Genomic DNA, 19,947 nt, shown 5'->3' with positions numbered 1-19,947 from the left:
GTAACAAACTCAGGCAAGCCCTTCCGAAGGGAAAAAAAAAACCTTTGCCAAAGATCAGAGAAGCTGAAGAGGGAACACACATTAAGATATCCAGTATGATGGAGACTATTGTTAATTCTAGCACCTAAAAAGCACCCCGATTCCCCCAAGCCCTCCCAAATGTACCGTGGCTATTCCTGCCAGTAGTGAACTGCACACGATTGAGAGGGTTGCTTCATTTGTGTCAAGATGACTCCATTTAAAATCTGATAGAAGTTCAACTGAACACATGCCTAAAGAGAATATAAAATGCTTTCCTCCTGCAATTTCAATAATTTAAGGCCCTTCATTTAAACAGTGGTCTTGGGCAGAGATCAAACCCAAATTGCAGCCTCTGAAAATAAAGATGTCAGGAAGTCAAACATTTAACAAAGAATTAGCAGGACAAGCCGTTTTGCAAAGTCAAATACCAAGAAAACTTAAATAGTCCACTTAGATTAGAAATCTTCAGAAACAGTTCAGTTACTGCAGCCTAGCAAGTATCTGATTTTACTGAGGGAAGATACTTTGACAAGAGCTTACAAGTACAACACTTAACAAATTTAGACTCTGGCTCACCCTGGAAACAGTAGTGCCAAGTGACAGATTGCCACAGGCACAGAGTTTCCTGTGACCTAACAGCAGCTACTGAATCACTGGCTTCGCTGCACAGATCACTCAGCTGAAATGTCATTAAACAGCGAACAAAAGACAAAAACACGTAAAACTTCTGTTGCGTTTTCTCCCTTTGTCGTAGGCAGACACAATGCCAAATGCAAGCAGAAGTTGTTTGTTTAACTCAAATCTAGGAATGTAAAACAATAAAGTCAAAACGTTTTGGAAGGGAAAGTTTTGTGAAATCAAGTCATCAATATACCGGAGGCTGTAGTGTACACATTTGAAACAGGCATGTTTCACATGTTTTCGTGAAGATGTAACACTCCCTCTGCAACTACATGTAATAGTAAAGGAAAATGTTTCAACAGACTTGAAAACACTTCCATGTCAGTAATTCAGTCAGAAAAACTGGGATTGCTAAAGCCTTTTCTGGGAAGGCAATCCCGAACAACACAGCGCTGAGACGACAGGCAATAATCACTGAAGTAGAGCCCATATTTACAAAGTACCTTTCGGACATCCCTTGCACATGTCGCATTTGATACCGCTCAAAGCAGAACACAGGCATCCCGCACCAAGACAGGGCCGTATACTGGGGTGTGCATGACGTGAGCAGCAACGCATGTCTCCGCTGAATCGCTACTGCAGACAGATGGATTTCCCACCTCTGCTATCCTGCAAGCGGACAGAGTTCCAAACACATCACACCATCGATTTTCACAAGTCACACTTGAGGCCTTTGCAGTAACAACACCTACACACAAAGGTACCTGTCAATGGCTGTTGGCACCCAAATTTCTGGGCTACCATGTTGTCCCACTGAAGAATTTAGCGTGAAGACGTACCGCTAATTTAAGACTTCAAATTGCAATTTCTGCACGTTGATACAAGCCTGCTAAAACAAACATTGCTTAATGCTCTTAAACCTTATTGACAGAAAAGCTGCTTGAGTGCTTCCAGGCCAGGGTGTTCAGCAGCGCCTACAGGCCACTTAACGCACGTTCCTGCTTAATGGCAGTTACACAGGCATCAGCGTTACAGCCGAAGTAGGAATGACTATTGCACCAGTGTTAACAACGAAGGAACACAAGTGTGCCCTCCCGAATCTCTACAGTTCTCACCAGAATTCAAAACCTGAAGAGGTGTTGTTTGGTCTTGGGTTGTTGGTTTTTTTTTTACCTTCAAGGGAGGTTCTGTATAATCAACAAAATATGACAAGATGGAGATCATGCATTCTAGCCAGCTTTCCAAGACTTAGAGACCTTAAAATAAATCGCATACACCCCCAACTTGCCATGCTACGGGAACCAGCATACAGTAATCTCCTCAAAGAGCCACAAAAAAAATATATCAGAAATATGAGGGACATTATTAGTTGTGGTTGAGTCAGTGAATCATACAGCAGAATCAGGTCACATTGCGCATGAGAGGAACACTAGACAGGCTTTCATACTGAATATATGTTGTGGTCAATAATTAACCATAGCAGAAAGCTATACAGTCAACATTTTCTGTACAGTGAATTTTATTTGTCTGTTCTCATTTCTCAGGAATCAACTTTTTTCTGTAAATGAAGTTACAAGACTAGAATAGTTGATCAAGAACAGAAAGTAGAACTTCTTCAGAAAACACAGGTGCTAACTTTACAAGCAATTTAAGACTTAAAGGGTAAAGTTTGACAAAATAATTGACCATGTTATGTTCTGTGTCCGAAGGGATACGTCGTAAGTTTTAACAAGTTTTCCATCTTTCACAGACTGAGTTCTAGCCTACAGTACCTCACAAATGCTTTCCATCTTGGATATTGCCACACTGTAGAAAAAATATATTTCTATTTTTGGAGACAGGGTTGTTTGTGCATGGACATTAACAAGTACAAAATTTCAGCAGATAATTTTATAATATTTTCTCTTAACTACAACAGAAAGTGCAACACTAAAAAGGCATCTCCCGCCTACTTAGTTTCTTATACCTTTACAAAGCTAACTCTGCATGTACACATTACATCCTAGAACACACAAATAAGTTTGAAAGTGTCATGGCGGAAGTAGGGAGAGCATGCTTACAGCTTTTGTAAGCAAAAAGACACATAGCAAACACCAGTGAAAAGCGATTATGTCTGGAAACAAACATAAATAAGGTGCCTGAACCTTCACTACTGGTTGAAAACAAAATCCCATGACATTTGTTGATTCTGTAACTTTATTTTCATTTAAAGACTGGCTGCTAAGCTTCGTATCTGAAGAACCACCACAAACAATCAGGAGTTGCTAGCTCTGTTAGAATTAGTCTATTGGATCCAATAGAAACTTATTTAAATTGCTGATTGAGCCAGATTGACTTTTGTAGGAAGAGGTCCTGCTTCTTCATGTTCCTCAGTCTTGCATCTAACCACAACAAGTGCAGAGGTTGGATATCTGTTCAGCTTTTGTTCATTCATGTATTCCAAATCTCCATAGATGCTCAGCTTCTGAAATATTTAAACAATTTACTTTAATACAAAGATTCTCCATACTGTGAATAAATGCATTTCATTATGTAACTACATCACTGGTTCTGATTGCTGCAGCCCTTCCACCCAAGTTAACCTAGGATTTCTGTAACAACTGGAGTTGGTGGCTGGAACTAGATTTGAGTCAAAAAGAAATGTATTAAACCTGCCAGAAAAGCAGTAGATACAGTGTTTGTGTAACAGCTCCTTCAGTTTTGCAAATACTAAGCCTTGCTTATTTCAGAAGTGCAGGGATCTCTCTGGGCACTAGAGATGCTAGTTCAGCCAGATCCCCTCTGATCAGACTCTGTGCTTGCCAATAACAAGCTGTCACTTCTGTTCTCACTATTGATCTTCCTGGATTAAACCAACATTGGGTTCCACCTACACCACCTCACCCTCAGAGTACAGCTTCATTCCAGAGAAGTTAGAAGCAGCCTCCATTTGTAAAGAGTAATCGGAAGGCTGTCGACAGGAGAGTGCTACAAACCAAAAGACATCATATCTGGGCTGTCTGAGGAAGGTTCAGGGCAACTATCAGCCACAGGAATGAGCGAGAATTGTTCAGCTATAAAATATAAATATTAAATAACAAAATTGGTTCACTAACCACATCTGCAAAATAAAATAACACACCCAAGCAAAACAAAAACACCCTACTCTTTCTAGTTGAACCTCACCCCAAATGTTTCTTAGTCTCTCAACAGCTGTAACATAAAAGTAATATAATAAATAAATTCAAAATATTCTAAGTTATAAAACAGTCACCTCAGATGGAACATACTGCTCTACAGCTGTAGCTACAGTCGCACAACAAATCCAGAGCAGTACCAACACTGACAGGACAAGCGTAGTGGTTAAAATCCAGCTGGAATTTCTGAAATGAAAGAATGTTACTAGGTTTCATATACTGAATACAAGACAATACATGCTCTAAAAAGTTTGGCTCAATTTTGACTGCATTTCCTGCTGATTCACTAATCTCTAGCTCCTCCAGCTACAAGACCCACTTCAGACTCCTGGATACTCTAATGCCTATTTAGTAGCTGACTTGAAAAACACAAAAGACTTGCTGGATTCCGTTTATTCAGCCCTAAGCACCCTCCCATTTATAGTTTTAAAAATAGATTTTTCTGTTACACATTTTGGGTGCAATTCACTGATCCACCACGTGTAAACTTTTAAGGAGAAAGTAAACAGAGTAAGGGAAAGAACAACCAACGTGCTGATCTTCAGCAAAGCTTTATTAAAGATATACTGGGTATTTTCAGCCTGGAAATGAGACACAACAGTGTCTTTCCTATCAGACACTCCCAAAACAAAACACAAAAGAAGTGCTTTGCCCTGAAACATATCCAGAGCTAAAGAACAGGCAAAACACAGATTGATTAAACAGTTCACAGAACACACTGAAAAAACAGTGTAGGAAATTATCCATATGATATTCAGCTGAAACGGAAAGGAGAATCAAAGTTGGCAGAATAGGCTGCAAATAATGAGGGCAGCACAGAAACGCAGCAATCATAAGCAGTCAGATACAGATAAGCAATTTAAACTGCTATGCATCCTGAACCCAACAGACTGGTAGCACTTTGACATCCTACAACAGTGCCACCTTACACACAGAGGAAAGGCCATTATCCTCCTTACTAGGTACAGATATTCTAGAATATACATACATGGAAAGACACTTGAAAAAGCTGTCATTTTCCCGCTCTTCAAAAAGTCCTCGGTATGTCTGTGAACTTCCTGCACGTAGGTCTGCTGAAATATGACAGCAGAAACAGCTGTCAGGAAAGCAATAAATGTAAGAGAAGACCTGACCACCACACAGTTTTGTCTATAAAGAGTGCATAAAAAGAAGCTTTTAAAACGGCCCTAGCTTGCATGTTTCTACCTCCAGCAGAGTTTGGTTTCTACCACAGTCTTCGCTAACTGTGCCTAGTGCAGTCTACACAGCAAACATAACTGTATTTTAGCTTTCTAAAAATTTGCTTTCGTGTGCCACCTGCAACTTCATTTTTTCTTGCATGACAGGGAACGTTTGCATTTGCTCTTCCAAAGCACAAAGAACAACTTACAGGCTGTTTTACTCAGCGACAAGGATCCTCTTGTATCTCCAGTTTCCTGATCAAGCTGTGGAACATACTGTACTTCTGGCTTTGACTAAAACAAAATAAGGAGTTAGGAGATCCTGCTAGCAGGCTTCCACTGATCTTGATCATTTACAGTTTCAGAATTAATATGGAAGGTAACCTTAAGACATGCACCATTCATATAGGCTAGATTTCCACCCGCCCAGTGAAATGCTAGCAGAAACGAAATACTTCTGATAGCGCTCCATAGTCTTTTCTGTGACTGGAAGGAGCAGAGTTAAATGTTTTAACAGCCAGAATACCTTAATCTCAACAAAAAAGGCAAGCACCTGGAATATGACAATTTTGCCATCATCTGCTTGAAGGTAGAATGTCCATGAGGATGTTATGAAGCTCTGAGCGGAATCCATCATGTCACTCCAGAACGATCGCACCAGTGTCAGAGGAAAGAGGAGATGAATTCTTGGCATCAGGGACATTAACTGCAAGCACAGCATTAACTGGTTTTCCGTTTGTTTTTATATGAAAGAACAAAAGTCATGTTCTTGCTCACCCCTTACCCGATGTCTAGATTTCAGTCCTTAGGAAGATTTATCTTCCATTTGAAGAAATTTAAAAAAGGGAAGACACTGAACAGAAAACAAGTAGGTGGTATTTGAAAAACATGTCATCTACTTACTTGCTCTTGCCTTAACTCAGCAAATGGCAATTGGTTCTGGCATCCAAGATGGCAAGCATATTGTTCATCAGATTGGGAGTATGCTTCAGTACAGGCTGCAAGGAAGAAGTTCCCCAAATGAGAAGATAAATTCTGCATTTTAGTTAGGAAAACATTTTCAGTATAAGTTGGATCAGAAACAAAGCAGCAGTTAAAAGAGTGACAATCCTCTTTGCATGGAAAAGATATTGCAGTCACTCCAAGGGTAGCATTTGCTCTGGGGCCTAATGAAGGTTCAGGAATCAGAGCTTAGACAGATGAGGTAGTTGAAATCTGAATGCAATCAGAGCAACCAATCACGAAAATTACCCTGGACAAACTCAGGAATGAGAATTTTCATTGATCCTCCCACTACAATTGTAGTTTTTCCTCTACATGTCACATAAAACCTGAGTTTTTACCTCAGAGAACAGTGTTGGAATCCTAAGAAGAATAGAGGGACCATCGGTCCTTTAAATCCCTTAGAGGTAACAACAGAAGTCAAGGTATCACAGGAAAACCAAAGGAGCATTTTCCTGCTAATCTGAGGAATACAGAAACTGCATTGAAAGTATTATGGAATAATTTTTTTTATGATAAATTAAGCCAACTCTTTGTTTTACAGAAAGCTTCTATTAATTCTTCACTAGAGACCATAAAGGCCAAGAAATCTAAATTATTCAGAGAGAATAATGGGCATAGGCTTTGCCCAAAACACTAAAGCTTAGATGGACACTGTTGCAGTACTACTAGAACCGAAGACTCAAACCAAATAGCAACACAGAGGACAGTAGCTCTCCCAGTTTTCTACAGGAACAAATGGTCCACCATAAAGGCTAAGAACAGCATGGCATCAGCAGCCAAACATTTGAGTGTGCAGCTCATAGCACCTGAACAGCAGTTCTATGGTAAAACTGCCACCAAACTAGTGTTTGTAGGCAGAAAGAAGCATCAGAAGACAGAATTGAGCAGATCAGCCAAGACGTATCTTGCCAAGCACAGAATACTTAGTCAGGGCACCAACCAGTGTAACAGATTACAGAACATAAGCCAGCAAAAGACAACAGCCTTAGGAAGGAGAGTTAAACCGGAAAGTAAGCAACTGTTCAATTACCTCTACATGTGGTCTACTGCTATATTACTCTTTTTTATAGCACACTTTCATGTGTGATTTGACAACTAGATTGACATGCTGTATCACAGCTATACACAGTGTACGACAGACCAGAGCATTAGCCCATTTCTAGAGTATTTAATGCAGTTTTTTATCACATCAGCATCTCTGCACGTCAGCCTTTCTACTTGCGTACCTTCCATCAGCTCTCTGAGCTGGCCACTAGCCCTCTTGTTCTTATGAGCTACTGAGAGGATAAAAACCTTCTTTGAGTGCTGGCCTGGTGCTTAATTGTATTGGAAATATAGATGGAGAGCTCCTACCTTTCCTGCTTTGGGTGGTTATGTCCCACTTAACCTCTGAGTAAAACTGTGAATCAATATTATTGGATGAAAGTTCTATACAATTTCAAAACCAGTATTAATTAGCCTATCATTAACATATTTCATCCTCACAGTGAAATTTTTGCTCTAACACAGATAATCTGAGAGAATTAGTCACAAGTATTTAATGGCCTATTTCAAACAAAACACGTACCTCATTCCCAAGAGTTTAGCTGTAAGTAAACCTCAGGATGTAGCCCAGACCAGAAGTTACAAGGCAGACAGAACATTAAGATCTGTGTCCTTACTCTGTCTGAACAATTCACTTGTATCTACAAATTTGTTGGGAGTTGTAAATGGGACCAATTATTGCACGGAATTATTAAAGGAAAAGTGTTAATTTGACTGGATTTTTTCCCCAGTCATTTTTTTTGTTTTCTGTGACAAACTGTTTCTAGAAAAAGTGAAGTATTTCTCATTTATTTACAGAGACTGATGATACTTAAGAAGTTCAGGAAAACAGCAACACTAAGGATCAGGTAAGGAGAAACTCAGAGAACAGACAACCTTTCCCTAAGGTTGTGTGGTTTTTTAGTTTTTTGTGTTTTTTTTTAAAATATCCTGTACATAAACTTTAAGAAGTTGTTAAAACCAGAAAGCAACTGAAGTAATCCCACCAATTTAACAATGCCCTTTCAGATGTTCCTGCTCCTCCTTCTGTTATGTCTCCACATTACAGGATGCTGAAGGAATACTGAAGTCTTACCAGAGTCGCATTCTAGTTTGGTTCGATTCAAATCAATGCCATCGTCCACGAACTGACAAATGGAAAACAGTCTGCAGCCTCGCTGGCACGCGTACAGTTCCTCTTCCTGGGAAGGCACAAGAAAAGGCTTGCATCCCTCCATTCAAGAATAAGTTGTCAGAAAACAAAATTTTTTCTTTTTTTGGAAGTGCTATAAAAAGTCACCCACCAGAGCACCATCCTCTTTCCCTCCACTAGACCTACAAGCTAACTAAACATGACACTCTGGATCATCTGAAATAAAACCAAGCTACAGTTCTTATAACTGTAGTACAACTATTGATTTATTTCAAACAGAGCTCTTCATTCTGTGGTGGGCAGAGCTGGAATGGCAAATGCTGTTTTGTAATTCCAGTCCTACAACTCACAAGCAAAGTTGCACCACATTTTTTTTAAAAGTGTAGCTTTTAAAAATAAAAGATATGGCTGTAAAAGACCTACTGACATTTAACCCCACAAAGAGCAGGTAGTCTTTTATCTCAGAACTCAAACAGTAGAACTGAACAGGAGAGGACAAAAAAACCCCAAAAGATTCATTTTGACAGCGTATGACAATGTATCTACCACACTCCAATCAGAACTACAACAGAATTGTCAGAATAAGAGATTGTCTTCTGATGTACTAAAGCAGTTAACCAAGGTGCTGATAACTTGCCAAACCAGTTCCACACACACATTTTTATTTATTGTATTGAACCGAAGGGGAAAAGTTCTTCCTCACTGCAACTATTAAAATCATGCAAATATAGAAAACCTACACCTAGTATTACACCTAGTTTTTCTTCTGTCCACAATACCAAAGGGATGGACATGCACCTTCGACATACAGTGCTCTCCATGTCACAGAACTAAAGCCAGCCTCTATTATGTGAGCGCTCCTGCTTACAATCATATCCTGTTATGAATCAGACCCATGAAAACCACTAACCACATAACCACTCAGATGACTGCATCCAGTTACTGTACAGGTGGAAGATGGACTCTGATTTAATTTAACAGAAAACAAACATACCACACCTTCTGTATAACCTCTTGTAAATTAACCGGACATTGTTTGTCTCTGAGAGAACAAGTTCACATGCTTTAAAGGCACCAAAGTAGAAAACTGTGAATGAAAATCAAAGCTTAACCCTAACAACACTGACAAGGTGGCTAAGATAGTTATGCTTTTGCAGAAAAGCATGTTTTGTACTTCGTTATCCAGGCAGAATTAGCTTTAGCAGACAGATGTCTATGGCAGCCTTCCATGGAAGTCTCAATGAAGCTTGTCTTACCTTTCCAGTGAAAACTAAAACAATTTCTTTCAATTCAACTGGTAGTTCTGCGACAAATGGAAGAAAGACTACAAGTAAAGGAAGAGGTGGGTGTATTACGCGACAACTCCAACACCACACAACAAAGAATTCAAAAGTACAGTAAAAATCACAGAATTATCAGCTTTTCCTGAACTTGAAAGAGTCCTTTAATAGAAATGAGAGCTCTGTGCCAAAACAGTATGGAAATATATTAGCTTAATGTTTAGTCCTAATTTCTCAGGTTTAGTTATTTCTCTTCACTATCATCACACAAAGGCACCAAAATACACCATAAGTGCAGGTGTAACTTTATTTGTATTCCACAAAACTCCCTGTTACTTCCCTTGAGGATACCAATATCAGCTAGAGTCACAAAATCCAATTTAAGTTTCACGTGAAAGCAAAGCCCTATTACCTAACATTGTCACTGCTTCCATTGGTCCGCTGCCCTCGCGAAATCTCAAAGATGGGGCAAAGAACTCCCGTCATTTAGAGTTCAACCTGCTACATAGCTGCAGCCCACAATGAAGTATATTGCCAAGAAAGAACCAGGAAGGATGAGATTTCGGGTAAGAGATTTTCCAAATGCAAACCAGGTTAAAGGTTTACAAAGCTTTGAACCAACAGCAAACTCCAGAGTATGAAATCAGGTTCCCATTAGATACTGTTTCAGTATTTTACCATGGGATGAAAAAAAATCCATGCAAGTGAATAAAACACAGACTGAAGGTTCTGACAAGCCACTTGTTTATCATCTGCACTTCATCTTTCAATATCCAAGTGTCACACTAGCGCCCTGACTCAGGATCTTTGGCCTGTCATGGGCACAGCACTGTTTTAGTGCCCAAAAATACGGAACAGCCCAAGTCAAATTACAGCTGCCTCTTTAGGAACAGAGGGGGAAAAAAAAGCAGCAAATCCTCCAAAACCCACAAAAGTACCCAGCACTAACAAAGCTATACTTTGAAAGCGGCATTCCTTTGGCAAGCTGCAGCCTAACCACCTATTTTCAAAATAAGGTATCTATCTTTAGCGAAGCCACTGCATTCCCTGCTTTGAGGGGAAGGAGCTCCAAGCCAGATGAGAAACGCCACGGAACAACAGCAGCAGGCTGCTCACTGCACCCGAGCACGGCGAGCAGGAGCTTCCTTCGTGCTCACGTTAGACACTTCCAACACTGCTTGGGAAACCATGCACGGGACGTGCCCCGGAAAGGGCTCCTGCCCGAGGGAGGACACGGGCCTGCCGTGGGAGAGGGGCGGCTATGGGGCAGGCGACGGGCCCAGGGCCACCGCGCCGGGGGGCCGGGGCCGCGCCGCCCGCCAGCCACCGCAGGGCTCTCGGGGGAGGGAGGAGGGGCAGGGGAACGGGGCCAAGCGCGGGACGGGGCCCCACCGCGGGGAGCTGTGAGGCAGGGCCCGCCCGTACCTTAGGGTAGGTGTGGAGGGAGTAGGTCAGCTGGCAGGCGCGGTGACACGACGCCGTGTTGCCCAGCACGGAGTCAAAAGCCTCGGAGGAGGCGGCGGGCAAGGGCCCAGCCGCCCGAGCGCTGCTGCTGCCGCCGCTGCCCACCAGGAGCACCAGGGCGAGAGGCAGGCAGAGGAGGCTGCCCGGCTGCGCCGCCATCTTCCTGCTCCGCTGACGGGAGCGAGCGCCGCGGCACTCTTGCGAGATTACCCTCCTCCCCTCCTCCGCGCCGTGCCTGCTGGGAGATATAGTCCGTGCTGCGGGGCGGCCGCAGCCATCCCGTCGGCCCTCACCGCCGGCGGGAACTACGCGGCGGAAAGGGCGGGGCCGAGGCTTCCGGGAGGGCGGGCGAGGGGCACCGCCCCGGGGCGGTGAGGCGGGAGGATGGACCGGTTCGTGATACGCAGGGCCTGCGGCCCAGAGAGCCCCCGCCGGGCCGGCCCGGCCCCCCGCGCCTACCGCCAGGCCACCCTCGAGTCCCTCAAGGCAAGTCACCGCTGGGCGCCGGCACTGGGGCGGGGCGGGGCGGAGCGGGGTGCGGCTCGCCCCGGCCTGCAGGGCTTGAGGGAAGGTTCTTCACTCCGTGCCACCGGGTGCTGCTGTGGGGCCGCTGCCTCCGAGGGCACGACACGAGGCTTTCCTCGGCTTTGCACTGGGGCAGGGCCGCGCTGCTCCCCGGAGGCCCTGTGCAAGGGCGGCAGAGGCACCCCGGGAGGAGCCGGGGCTGGCCCTGGGGCCCCTCGGACAGCAGAAGGGGTGTCAGGCCTTCGCCAGGCCGCCACCCTGCCTTTGCATGGAGCTGAGCGGCGTGGGGCGACAGCGGGAGGAACGTTTTCTAAATTAAACCCAAAATAATGTCCTGTACTATCAGGGAGGGTGGGGAGGGTGTTAATCCCGGTGAGCCTTCCCAGCAGTCACTCTGTGCCCACGCAGGGATTCACCTGTTGTTCCAGTTCTTTGCTGAAATCTTGGCAGCATTGAGGTGGCATCTCACAGAGAGCGGGGTGGGCGCGTTAGGAAGTGAAGTTGGCGAGATGCAGGTGGCTGTGCTGAATTCAGAGGGGCTTCCTAAACTGAGACAGGTTATAATGTGGGCCCTTCCTACGTGTTTGGTGTGGTGTAGGGTCAGGTTGGGCACATGGTTTGAGTTCAGTCAGCTGGCACCATTAGCTTCAATATTGCCAGCTGGCCCACTTTTCTTCCCAGCAAGGAAAGCCCTTCTGTTGTTTGCACGGTGGTCCTGCATGAGACCTGCATAAGAGCAGAGCCCCTCTTTGCCACCTGTTTGTAGAAACGGAACACGAAAGCATATGTTGTGCCAAACAGCTTATTAATGTAAGGTAGAAAGCAAAAGAATGGTGTGCAAAGCACCCCAGCTGCCTGACCACTGCTGAATCTTTGCAAGACACGTTGCATCTGAAGTACGAGACTTGCACTGTTTGTACCCTGTTCTGTCAATGTCTGTGGAAAAAACACAGGTGTTTTTGGGTGAAAGCCATTGTGCAAGCGGCCAGTGTATGTTAGTTTGTGTTCATGCTCCCTAATGCTTTGTTTCTTTCTCTGCTCTTATTTTAAATTTAAAGCCAGTCTGAGCAGGATTTGGATTCTGCTAGGCTGCTAAAGATAATTAGCTGCCTCCCTCTTATCCTTTTTTCTATTAAGAGACATTTATACTATGGACCCCTTAAGTTCAAAACACTTCTCTTCTGGCAGACATTTGCTGTTAGGTGCCCTAAGTTTGGCAGACCAAGGTTAAGCATCTCGCTTTGCCTTCTAGTTAATTCTGTCTTGGTTTACTGTAGGGTGCTAATCTTAAGCAAGTATTCATCATTCTGAACAGTCATGTATTCTGTGCTCTGTTTCATGACATAATCAATAATTCATGTGTTGATAACAGCCCCATTAGCTGAGGTGAAGCCAGTGTCCTTATTTATAATAAGAATATTCCACTTTCCTAATGGCTCATCTCTTTTCCAGAGGGTTGTGGTTGTGGAAGACATAAAACGATGGAAGTCTATGCTTGAGCTTCCTGGGCAACCAAAAGAGAATCTGATCGAAGCTTTGGAGGAGCTGAAGAAGAAAATACCTTCCAAGGAAGTGTTACTTTCAACAAGAATAGGTACATCTTGTCTGATCTAGACCGTGAATATTTGTCTTGTGTCTGCTTGCCTTGTCAAGAGAGACTGCCTTGCAAGCTTATTAAGAAATTAGTGTAGTTGTGGTCTCAAAAGATTTATCCAGCCGCTGAATAAAATAAAAATTGGTATTCAGCCTGCAGTTTTCAATATTTGTACTGAAAAAGTCAGCTATGCTCTAATTCCTCCCAGGTTGCTTGCTTATTTCCAAATCACCCCTTCTGTAGTCAGATTTCTGAAGAGCTCTTCTTGGGCACCTGTGTGTGTTATCCCTTCTCCTGCTACCTGTCAGGGGCATGGCAGAGTGCTCTTTTGCCGTCTGAGATGTGGCTCATCTCTTTGACCTGATTTGGCTGAATACTCTGAACGAGTGAGAAATTCATCTCGGATTGGCGCAGAACTGCTGACTGCATCCTCATGCTGAGAAATCCCCGTCGGACAGGCAGCTCCAGGCAATGACACAGCCCTATGCTCTTGTCTGTAGGACTTGGGGGAGGGATAATGTGAGACCACACAGTCCCGCCTTTCCTGTTTATGGAGAGCATCCTGGCGCCAGAGACGGTTGTGCTGGCCTTTGTTTGCCATTAGAGCAGCTGGATCTCTATTCGGAGGGCCCCCCTTGCCTTAGACAAGGAGATGTGGTCTGCCCCCTTCCCCTTACTTCTGCATTGTCGTTTCATTTGCCATGTTCAACTCATTCAGGCTTTTCTGGAGACTTTTTTTTCCCATTGCCTGCCTTAATGCAGCTTGGCTGGAAAAGCCACCAAAGCCTAACAGTGACATCTCCTGGCCAACAGTGCTAGTGGTCAGAGAGAATTACCCTGTTGGAAGAAGGTCGCTTTTGTCAGCTCTCAGAGGAAACCCTCTTTGCAGGCCCCATCGATTGGAAAGATTCTGCTTGGAGTCACTGTGATGTTTGCGTGTTAAAATGCAATAGCCATCACCAGCAACATCTGCTTCCTTAAAGGGGTTTTCAGTTTAAAAACGGCATTCTTTGTAGGCCAGTCTTACAAACTTTCACCAGATGTAGTATCGGTGTAGGAAATTAACATAGCCCTATATTGCATCACCACACCTTGGTGACTTGGGAAGGTAATTTGCACATGTATAGGTTAATTCCTTGCTCAGGCAAAAATCACTGCAGAAATCAAGGAGTGACAACTTCAGGCTTAATTCCTAATAATTCATTCCTAATAATTTTATATTTATATTTGTGTCAGTGCTCTGGTTGTTTTGCTGACACTGCGTGAAGAAAAAAATGTGTGTGGCTGCTTTAGCACCAATATGATTTGACTGGTGTCCACTCTATTTTGTCCACCTACCAAAGCTGAAGGAGATGTTGCTGTTTTCTAGGTCACACAGTGAATAAGATGCGCAAACATTCAGATCACGATGTGGCCAGCCTTGCCAAAGATGTTTACATGGAGTGGCGAACTTTCATCAAAGACCATTCAAATAAGCCCTCAATAGAGGTCAGGAGCGATCCCAAGACCGAGGCTTTCAGAAAGAACGCGCGGAAGCTGCTTTGTGAAGCCCTGGATCTAGAGGTAGTGTTCAGATCCATTTGTCTTTGGCTCAAATAGTTACTTCTTGTATAGGAACAAGTTAAACAAACCTTTTTTCAGCCATAGCTACTGTAAAGCTGGTCCTGCCTGCAGAGTGGAGACTGGACCGGATGATCTGTTCCTATTTTCAGTGATTTCCTTCACCTCCCTACTTAAAAGTAGCTTTGTTTTCAAAGTAGGGTTTTTTTTTTTGGCTGTTAACGAAGTAAATGTACTAATTGTAAGTGACGTGTATTTGCTCTCATTTATATAACCAGTCAACAGAATAGTTGTGTATCTAATGCGGTTGGGTTGTACAAGAGAAGGAGGAAGTTAATAGAAAGGTTTTCCTACTACTTAACAGCTGTGAAAGTAACACTGGAACCTTTTGGGTGTTTCATATTTAAGTAATTAAACATTTGTAAATTTAAATCTATTGCAAAAACAGAGGCAAGGTTGACAGTATATAAAGTGGTGATAAATACCAGATCCCTCAGGTATCTTTAAGTAAATGAACAGGGCTTTGCTGTAAGGTTTAATGACTAGTTTGCTTGGTCTATGAAATACCATAATAATTTTCCTTTTTAATTTATTCATTAATTATCCTTTAAATGGCAAGTCAAGTGATTAGCACTCGATTTTCAAAGCTATGTGTTTGCTAGCTATGAGAACAACCTCTCCATCTTCCAGTCCATCTGGACTGAGGCAGCACAAATGGATGGTTTGCTGTGGGAATGCCTCAGAACGGTGGGAGCCCACCTTTGCCACGGCACTGGGTCAAGCTTAGTTCTTGGAAAGCACATCTATGCATGGTGATAAGACTGGTAGGAAAGTCTGAATCTATGGGATGTAAAGGCAATGGTATCACCCTAAAGCAAGTAGTATTGGGTAAAGCAGGACCACCTCTGAACTGGACTCATCTGAAAGTACATCAAGGAAAACTAACCTTCTGACTTGCAGTTACCACCATATGTGTAAGTGGAGCCTACAGCAGAAGAGGAACAGCATATATAGGCAGGGGAGCCACAGAGGTCCAGCAAATGGGGAGCAGGGATGCTTGAGAGGCTGACAAAAAGGAGAAGGGAGGGCAGGGCAGGGCTGAATGGATCCAAGGGGCTTCTAGTGCTGCCCAGCAGAGCAGCAGTTTATTGATGGGTAGCAAAACAGGAACGGGCAAAGGACTTGGAGGAATACTGGTTGGCATGCTGAAATCTCCTGCATGCAAAGCATGGGAGATTCCCCATCACAAAAGGCAGAAGTGAAATTAAAACCATTTCTTAATGGGTGGGGGATTTTTTTCTAAGTTGTGCTAAATTACAGGTTTTGGCACATGTTGAAGCAATAACTACCTAATTAACATTCAGCAAATCCCTTTCTGCATTCTTAATTACACCTCCTTCTACAGACAGAGAGCCCACATTTCCCTTTATAGCACCAGGCAGAGTTGCCAAGTCTTAGGGTTGCTGTTGGAATGAAGTTTAAAATAGTATCCAAGGTACCTTATGTGAGCAAGATCAAAAGTGAGTGTTATGGAGACAGTACAACATAGCTTATAATTGCAGTTGAGCTTGATACCCAAAGCTAGTTGCAGATTAGCTTCCTGTTGTAATGGCAAAGTACTGCCACCCAGCTGGAGATGTGGATATGTTTCCTGCTACTGACCACGTTGCCTTGTTCCTTAATTGCTAGGGTGGAATTAAATTGCTCTTCCTGTTACACTTGTGATGGGAAGTAGATTTCCTTGAATCTAAGCTGATTAATGAAGAAACATTGAAAAGGACCAAACTCCAATTTCAATCAGTTGGTCTCCTCATTAAATGTAAAGATCTAATTTTATACTTTGCTGTTTTCAGATTGATCACCCGCTGGCTGAAAATATTGAGCGAGAAGCTTTTCATCTCTCTTCCCGTCTCATTAGCGCACCGTATCGCAGAATGGTGCGAGCTCTTGTCTTCTCGTTAAAGCACAAACCTGAAATCCGAGCAGAAGTCAAGACTGGCACGCTTACTGTCCCTGCATTTGTACAGAGCCATAAAAAGTGAGGTGTCATGCTTGATCCTGAGTGAGAACTTCATGTGCCTACATCTCTGTGGAACTGGGAGCCCTTTCTGCCGTGACAGGAGCGCAGAAGTGCTGACAGGGTGACTCACCGGGCACCGCTCTATGAGCAGGGCCGCTGAAGACGAGAACTGCGAATGATGAAACTGGTGCTGTAAATCTGACTTGGTAGAAATCCCTGTGGGCTTGTTGCAAGAAAAGTTTCTTCTATTCCTCTGTATATTTTCCTGCTACAAAACCATCCTTGCTGACTCGCTTGTTTCTCACTTCTGCGTGTTTGTCATACCTCAGGTTAGCTCCATCCCTGATGTGGATCTTCAGGTGTAATCAGCTGAATAACATAACAGAGCAGCTCTGTGCTGTGCTGGTAGGAAATACTGGGAAATCAGGGTAATTGATCCATGGGAGGAGATTCTTGCTGGATAACTGCAAACTCTAGTTTACCCTAAATTGGCCGCGTCTGCGGCAGCTGGGCCCTGCCTGTGGCAAGAGCTAGCTGTTTTGCCAAGCCAGGTGATTTCCCTGTGCTGCATTCTAGAGCTGGGTGCAAAATGGGCTTCAATAACTTGCTATCCACCATTTCATAGACTCAGTCATCCTGTGATTGTGGGCATTTTCTAAAGCCCTGGGGTGAAAATCAAAATGCCCTGGAGTATAGGTGCTATCAAATGCCTCTGTGTTTAATGAACAGCTTGCTCAGACTTCCATACCTCACTCATTATTTAAATGTGGTGCTTGTACTTTAATATGAAAAAACCCTTGAATTTTCTAAATAAAATTAGTTTATAAGCAAAATACTCCTTTTAAAGGCTTTTTTTTCCTCCAAAAGGAACATGGTTCAGAATTATTGTGTGAACAAATTTAAGCAACAAACTATTGTTTTAATTCATTCTAGTTATTAAAAACTAGAAGTGTTGCCTTTCATATTTGCTCTGATTTCTTCAGTGTCATAAGTTGTCTTGTTCTCCATAAGCTATTATTAAAGCTGTGACAGGCACAGTGTTTCTCTACTGGTAGGTGATAAAGTGCTCTCTGTTCTCTGTGTGTGTGTGCATACACAAGGGACTGCTCACAAACCATTTTCTGAGCTGTCAGGGTAGAGAGGACCAAATATGGGGATGAGTAAAACCTGCCTGTTCATAGTCATGGGAATTGAAGTCTAATATACCAGAAGGAAGTGTCCTTTGATCAGTTGTGCTCAGCACTCATTTCAGAAGAGTCACTGAAGGACAAATAATGCAGTGGGAAAACTATGAATTAGCCTTCATCCTAAAATGGGACTGTCATTATGTGGACCTGCTAAAAGCTTTCTTCTTCTCTGGACACTAAAGCTAGTGAAACTCTTGAGAGTTTCCCAAGGTGTTGAACTCCCTAGATTTCATTTGATAATTGCAGGTTCTCTTAAGAACATCTAAATCCTGTTTGGTTTGCTTGGGCCAGCGCAAGACCCCTTTTTTTTCTGTACACATTGTGATGGTACCTTCAAACCTCTGGCTTTTCTGAAAACAGTGATGCCCTGGCCTACAGACACCTTGTTTGCAGAAAGTTAAGGCTAAGTGAGTTAGAGGCAATATGGGACAAACTGGTGGGTATGTGAGTGGTGACTACGTGGATAATACATCAATATAGACTTAACACTTGTTGACTAGGCTGTAGCAAGAGATGCGAAAACCCTCAATTTATTTTTTACAAGTCATCAGCTCCATTTTCCTTTTAAATAACTTTAAATGCACAGCTGTAATTGAATGCTTGTATCCTGGACTGCCATGGAAGGGGTTCAGGATCAATGAACAACCCAAGGTTTGCTTCCAGAGCTGCAACACCAAAACCTGTAGTATTTATTTTCAGCTTTCTGTTCCTGGTGCTGGGCTGTGTTTTCTCTATTTAGGTAACATGTGAGAAGCAAAAATCCTGAAAATGAGGAACTTCTGGTTCTAATGAAAGCCAAGCCAGAGAAGTTTCCCATGTAGGTCAGATACTGTCAGAGAACTTTGACTTATCTGAAGACACAGCCAGTTTGTGCTGTGCTGTGCATTTGTTTGCAGGACAGGTCCAGGAATCACCCAATTTGTGTTGCACAGTGCGGGTAACCACTGAGGACAGTTGCTGTCTGAAAGTGAACTGCTCTATAGCAATGACAGTTTTGCTCTGAAAACAGCAACTCAGCAAGATCCACTTTTGTTTTTACAGTTCACCCCTGGGAAGCAACTGAGAGAGGGGAAAGTTGATGTGGATGATTCTTTCCCCTTTTATTAGTAAACAGTCCCATGGAAGGAATTCCATTCATGATACAGCACTGTAAAATTTAAAAGTAAGAGCAACATAGACATAAAGAAGGACCTCCCAGGCCCAGAGCACCCCTGTGGTGTTTGCAATGTGTGGAGGAATGGGAAGGTGGTGGGGAATGCCAGCCTTGTCCTCAAGGTGTATCTAGGAAAAAAGCAAACCTAAAACCTGGCTGCATCTCATCCTTTGTGCATCCCTTTTGAAGTGGTGCAAGCCAAAAGAGGTACAAGCCGCTGTCAGCAGGCCTGCCTGACATCCATTCATCGTAATCGTACAGGCTGTCCAGACGTCAGCTGGGGTTGCTGTGGGACAGCCGTTGCCCCCCCCAGATCTGCAGACAGCATGGAACAACTTAGAGGTGCACATGAGCTCTTCCGCTCCACACAAACTACAACCTCAGTCTGTCCTATGCCATCAGACTCTGTTTTGGGATATAAGCAAAGCTCTGCCAGGCCCGTCTTTTCCATATAACTTCTTCCATGCCCTCTCCTGGTCCCTGACACCTTCCTTTTCAGAGCAGCCTGCAGGGAAGAAGGATTTTTTTTTTCCCATTTGTTTGATCTACTTTGAATACCTTCAGCTCTTCAGGGTACATATTGCAGAGATTTTTTTTTTTTTTTTAACATCATTCTCAATGTGCCAAGTATTTTACTTTTGGGAATTAATTTCAGGGATGCGGAGTTACCACACACCAGGAGAAAACTCTCCTATGAATTTTGTTTATTTTATGGCTAATACCTTTGCCCAACTAGTTTTTGAAGGGATTTAAGCATATAGCTCTGGGTCCAGCTCTTGCAACTTGATGTTAAAGCTGGCAGTATCATTTGGGCTGAAGATTCACAGACTCAACTTTGCATAAAACTGACTGTCTGGAGGAACTGGAAAAGATCCCTGAGGGCTGGACTTGAGATGTGCAGCACAGGATGAAATGCAGAGAACAAGGGAATGGGTTAAGGACAAAACCAGAAAGGAAGGTAGGAAAGGAAGCCCAAAATAGACA

At 43.3% G+C, this 19,947-nt stretch overlaps 2 protein-coding genes across 3 annotated transcripts; one reads left to right on the top strand and one right to left on the bottom strand.

Moving 5' to 3' along the window:
* Positions 1 to 2,143: 2,143 nt before the first annotated feature.
* TMEM59 (transmembrane protein 59) lies at positions 2,144 to 11,167 on the bottom strand. Of its 2 annotated transcripts, none has more exons than XM_064455047.1 (8): positions 10,886 to 11,167; positions 8,124 to 8,229; positions 5,903 to 5,997; positions 5,553 to 5,705; positions 5,209 to 5,293; positions 4,807 to 4,888; positions 3,896 to 4,004; positions 2,144 to 3,106 (listed from the first exon to the last, which is right to left on the bottom strand). In XM_064455047.1, exons 1-8 carry the CDS (start codon positions 11,081 to 11,083, stop codon positions 2,951 to 2,953), a joined length of 984 nt encoding a protein of 327 aa, XP_064311117.1. In that variant the 5' UTR covers positions 11,084 to 11,167; the 3' UTR covers positions 2,144 to 2,950. The 2 variants fall into 2 exon arrangements, with proteins under 2 accessions (XP_064311117.1, XP_064311116.1); XM_064455046.1 differs by having other exon boundaries at positions 4,807 to 4,891; positions 10,886 to 11,159.
* Positions 11,168 to 11,248: 81 nt separating this feature from the next.
* Positions 11,249 to 17,677, top strand: TCEANC2 (transcription elongation factor A N-terminal and central domain containing 2). Its single transcript, XM_064455049.1, has 4 exons — positions 11,249 to 11,410; positions 12,902 to 13,043; positions 14,413 to 14,606; positions 16,457 to 17,677. Exons 1-4 carry the CDS (start codon positions 11,309 to 11,311, stop codon positions 16,643 to 16,645), a joined length of 627 nt encoding a protein of 208 aa, XP_064311119.1. The 5' UTR covers positions 11,249 to 11,308; the 3' UTR covers positions 16,646 to 17,677.
* Positions 17,678 to 19,947: the final 2,270 nt, after the last annotated feature.

The sequence above is a fragment of the Phalacrocorax carbo genome, chromosome 6, assembly GCF_963921805.1.
Source record: "Phalacrocorax carbo chromosome 6, bPhaCar2.1, whole genome shotgun sequence".
NCBI lineage: Eukaryota > Metazoa > Chordata > Aves > Suliformes > Phalacrocoracidae > Phalacrocorax > Phalacrocorax carbo.
Note: the sequence above shows the minus strand (reverse complement) of the source record. Positions and strands in the feature narration are given on the sequence as shown.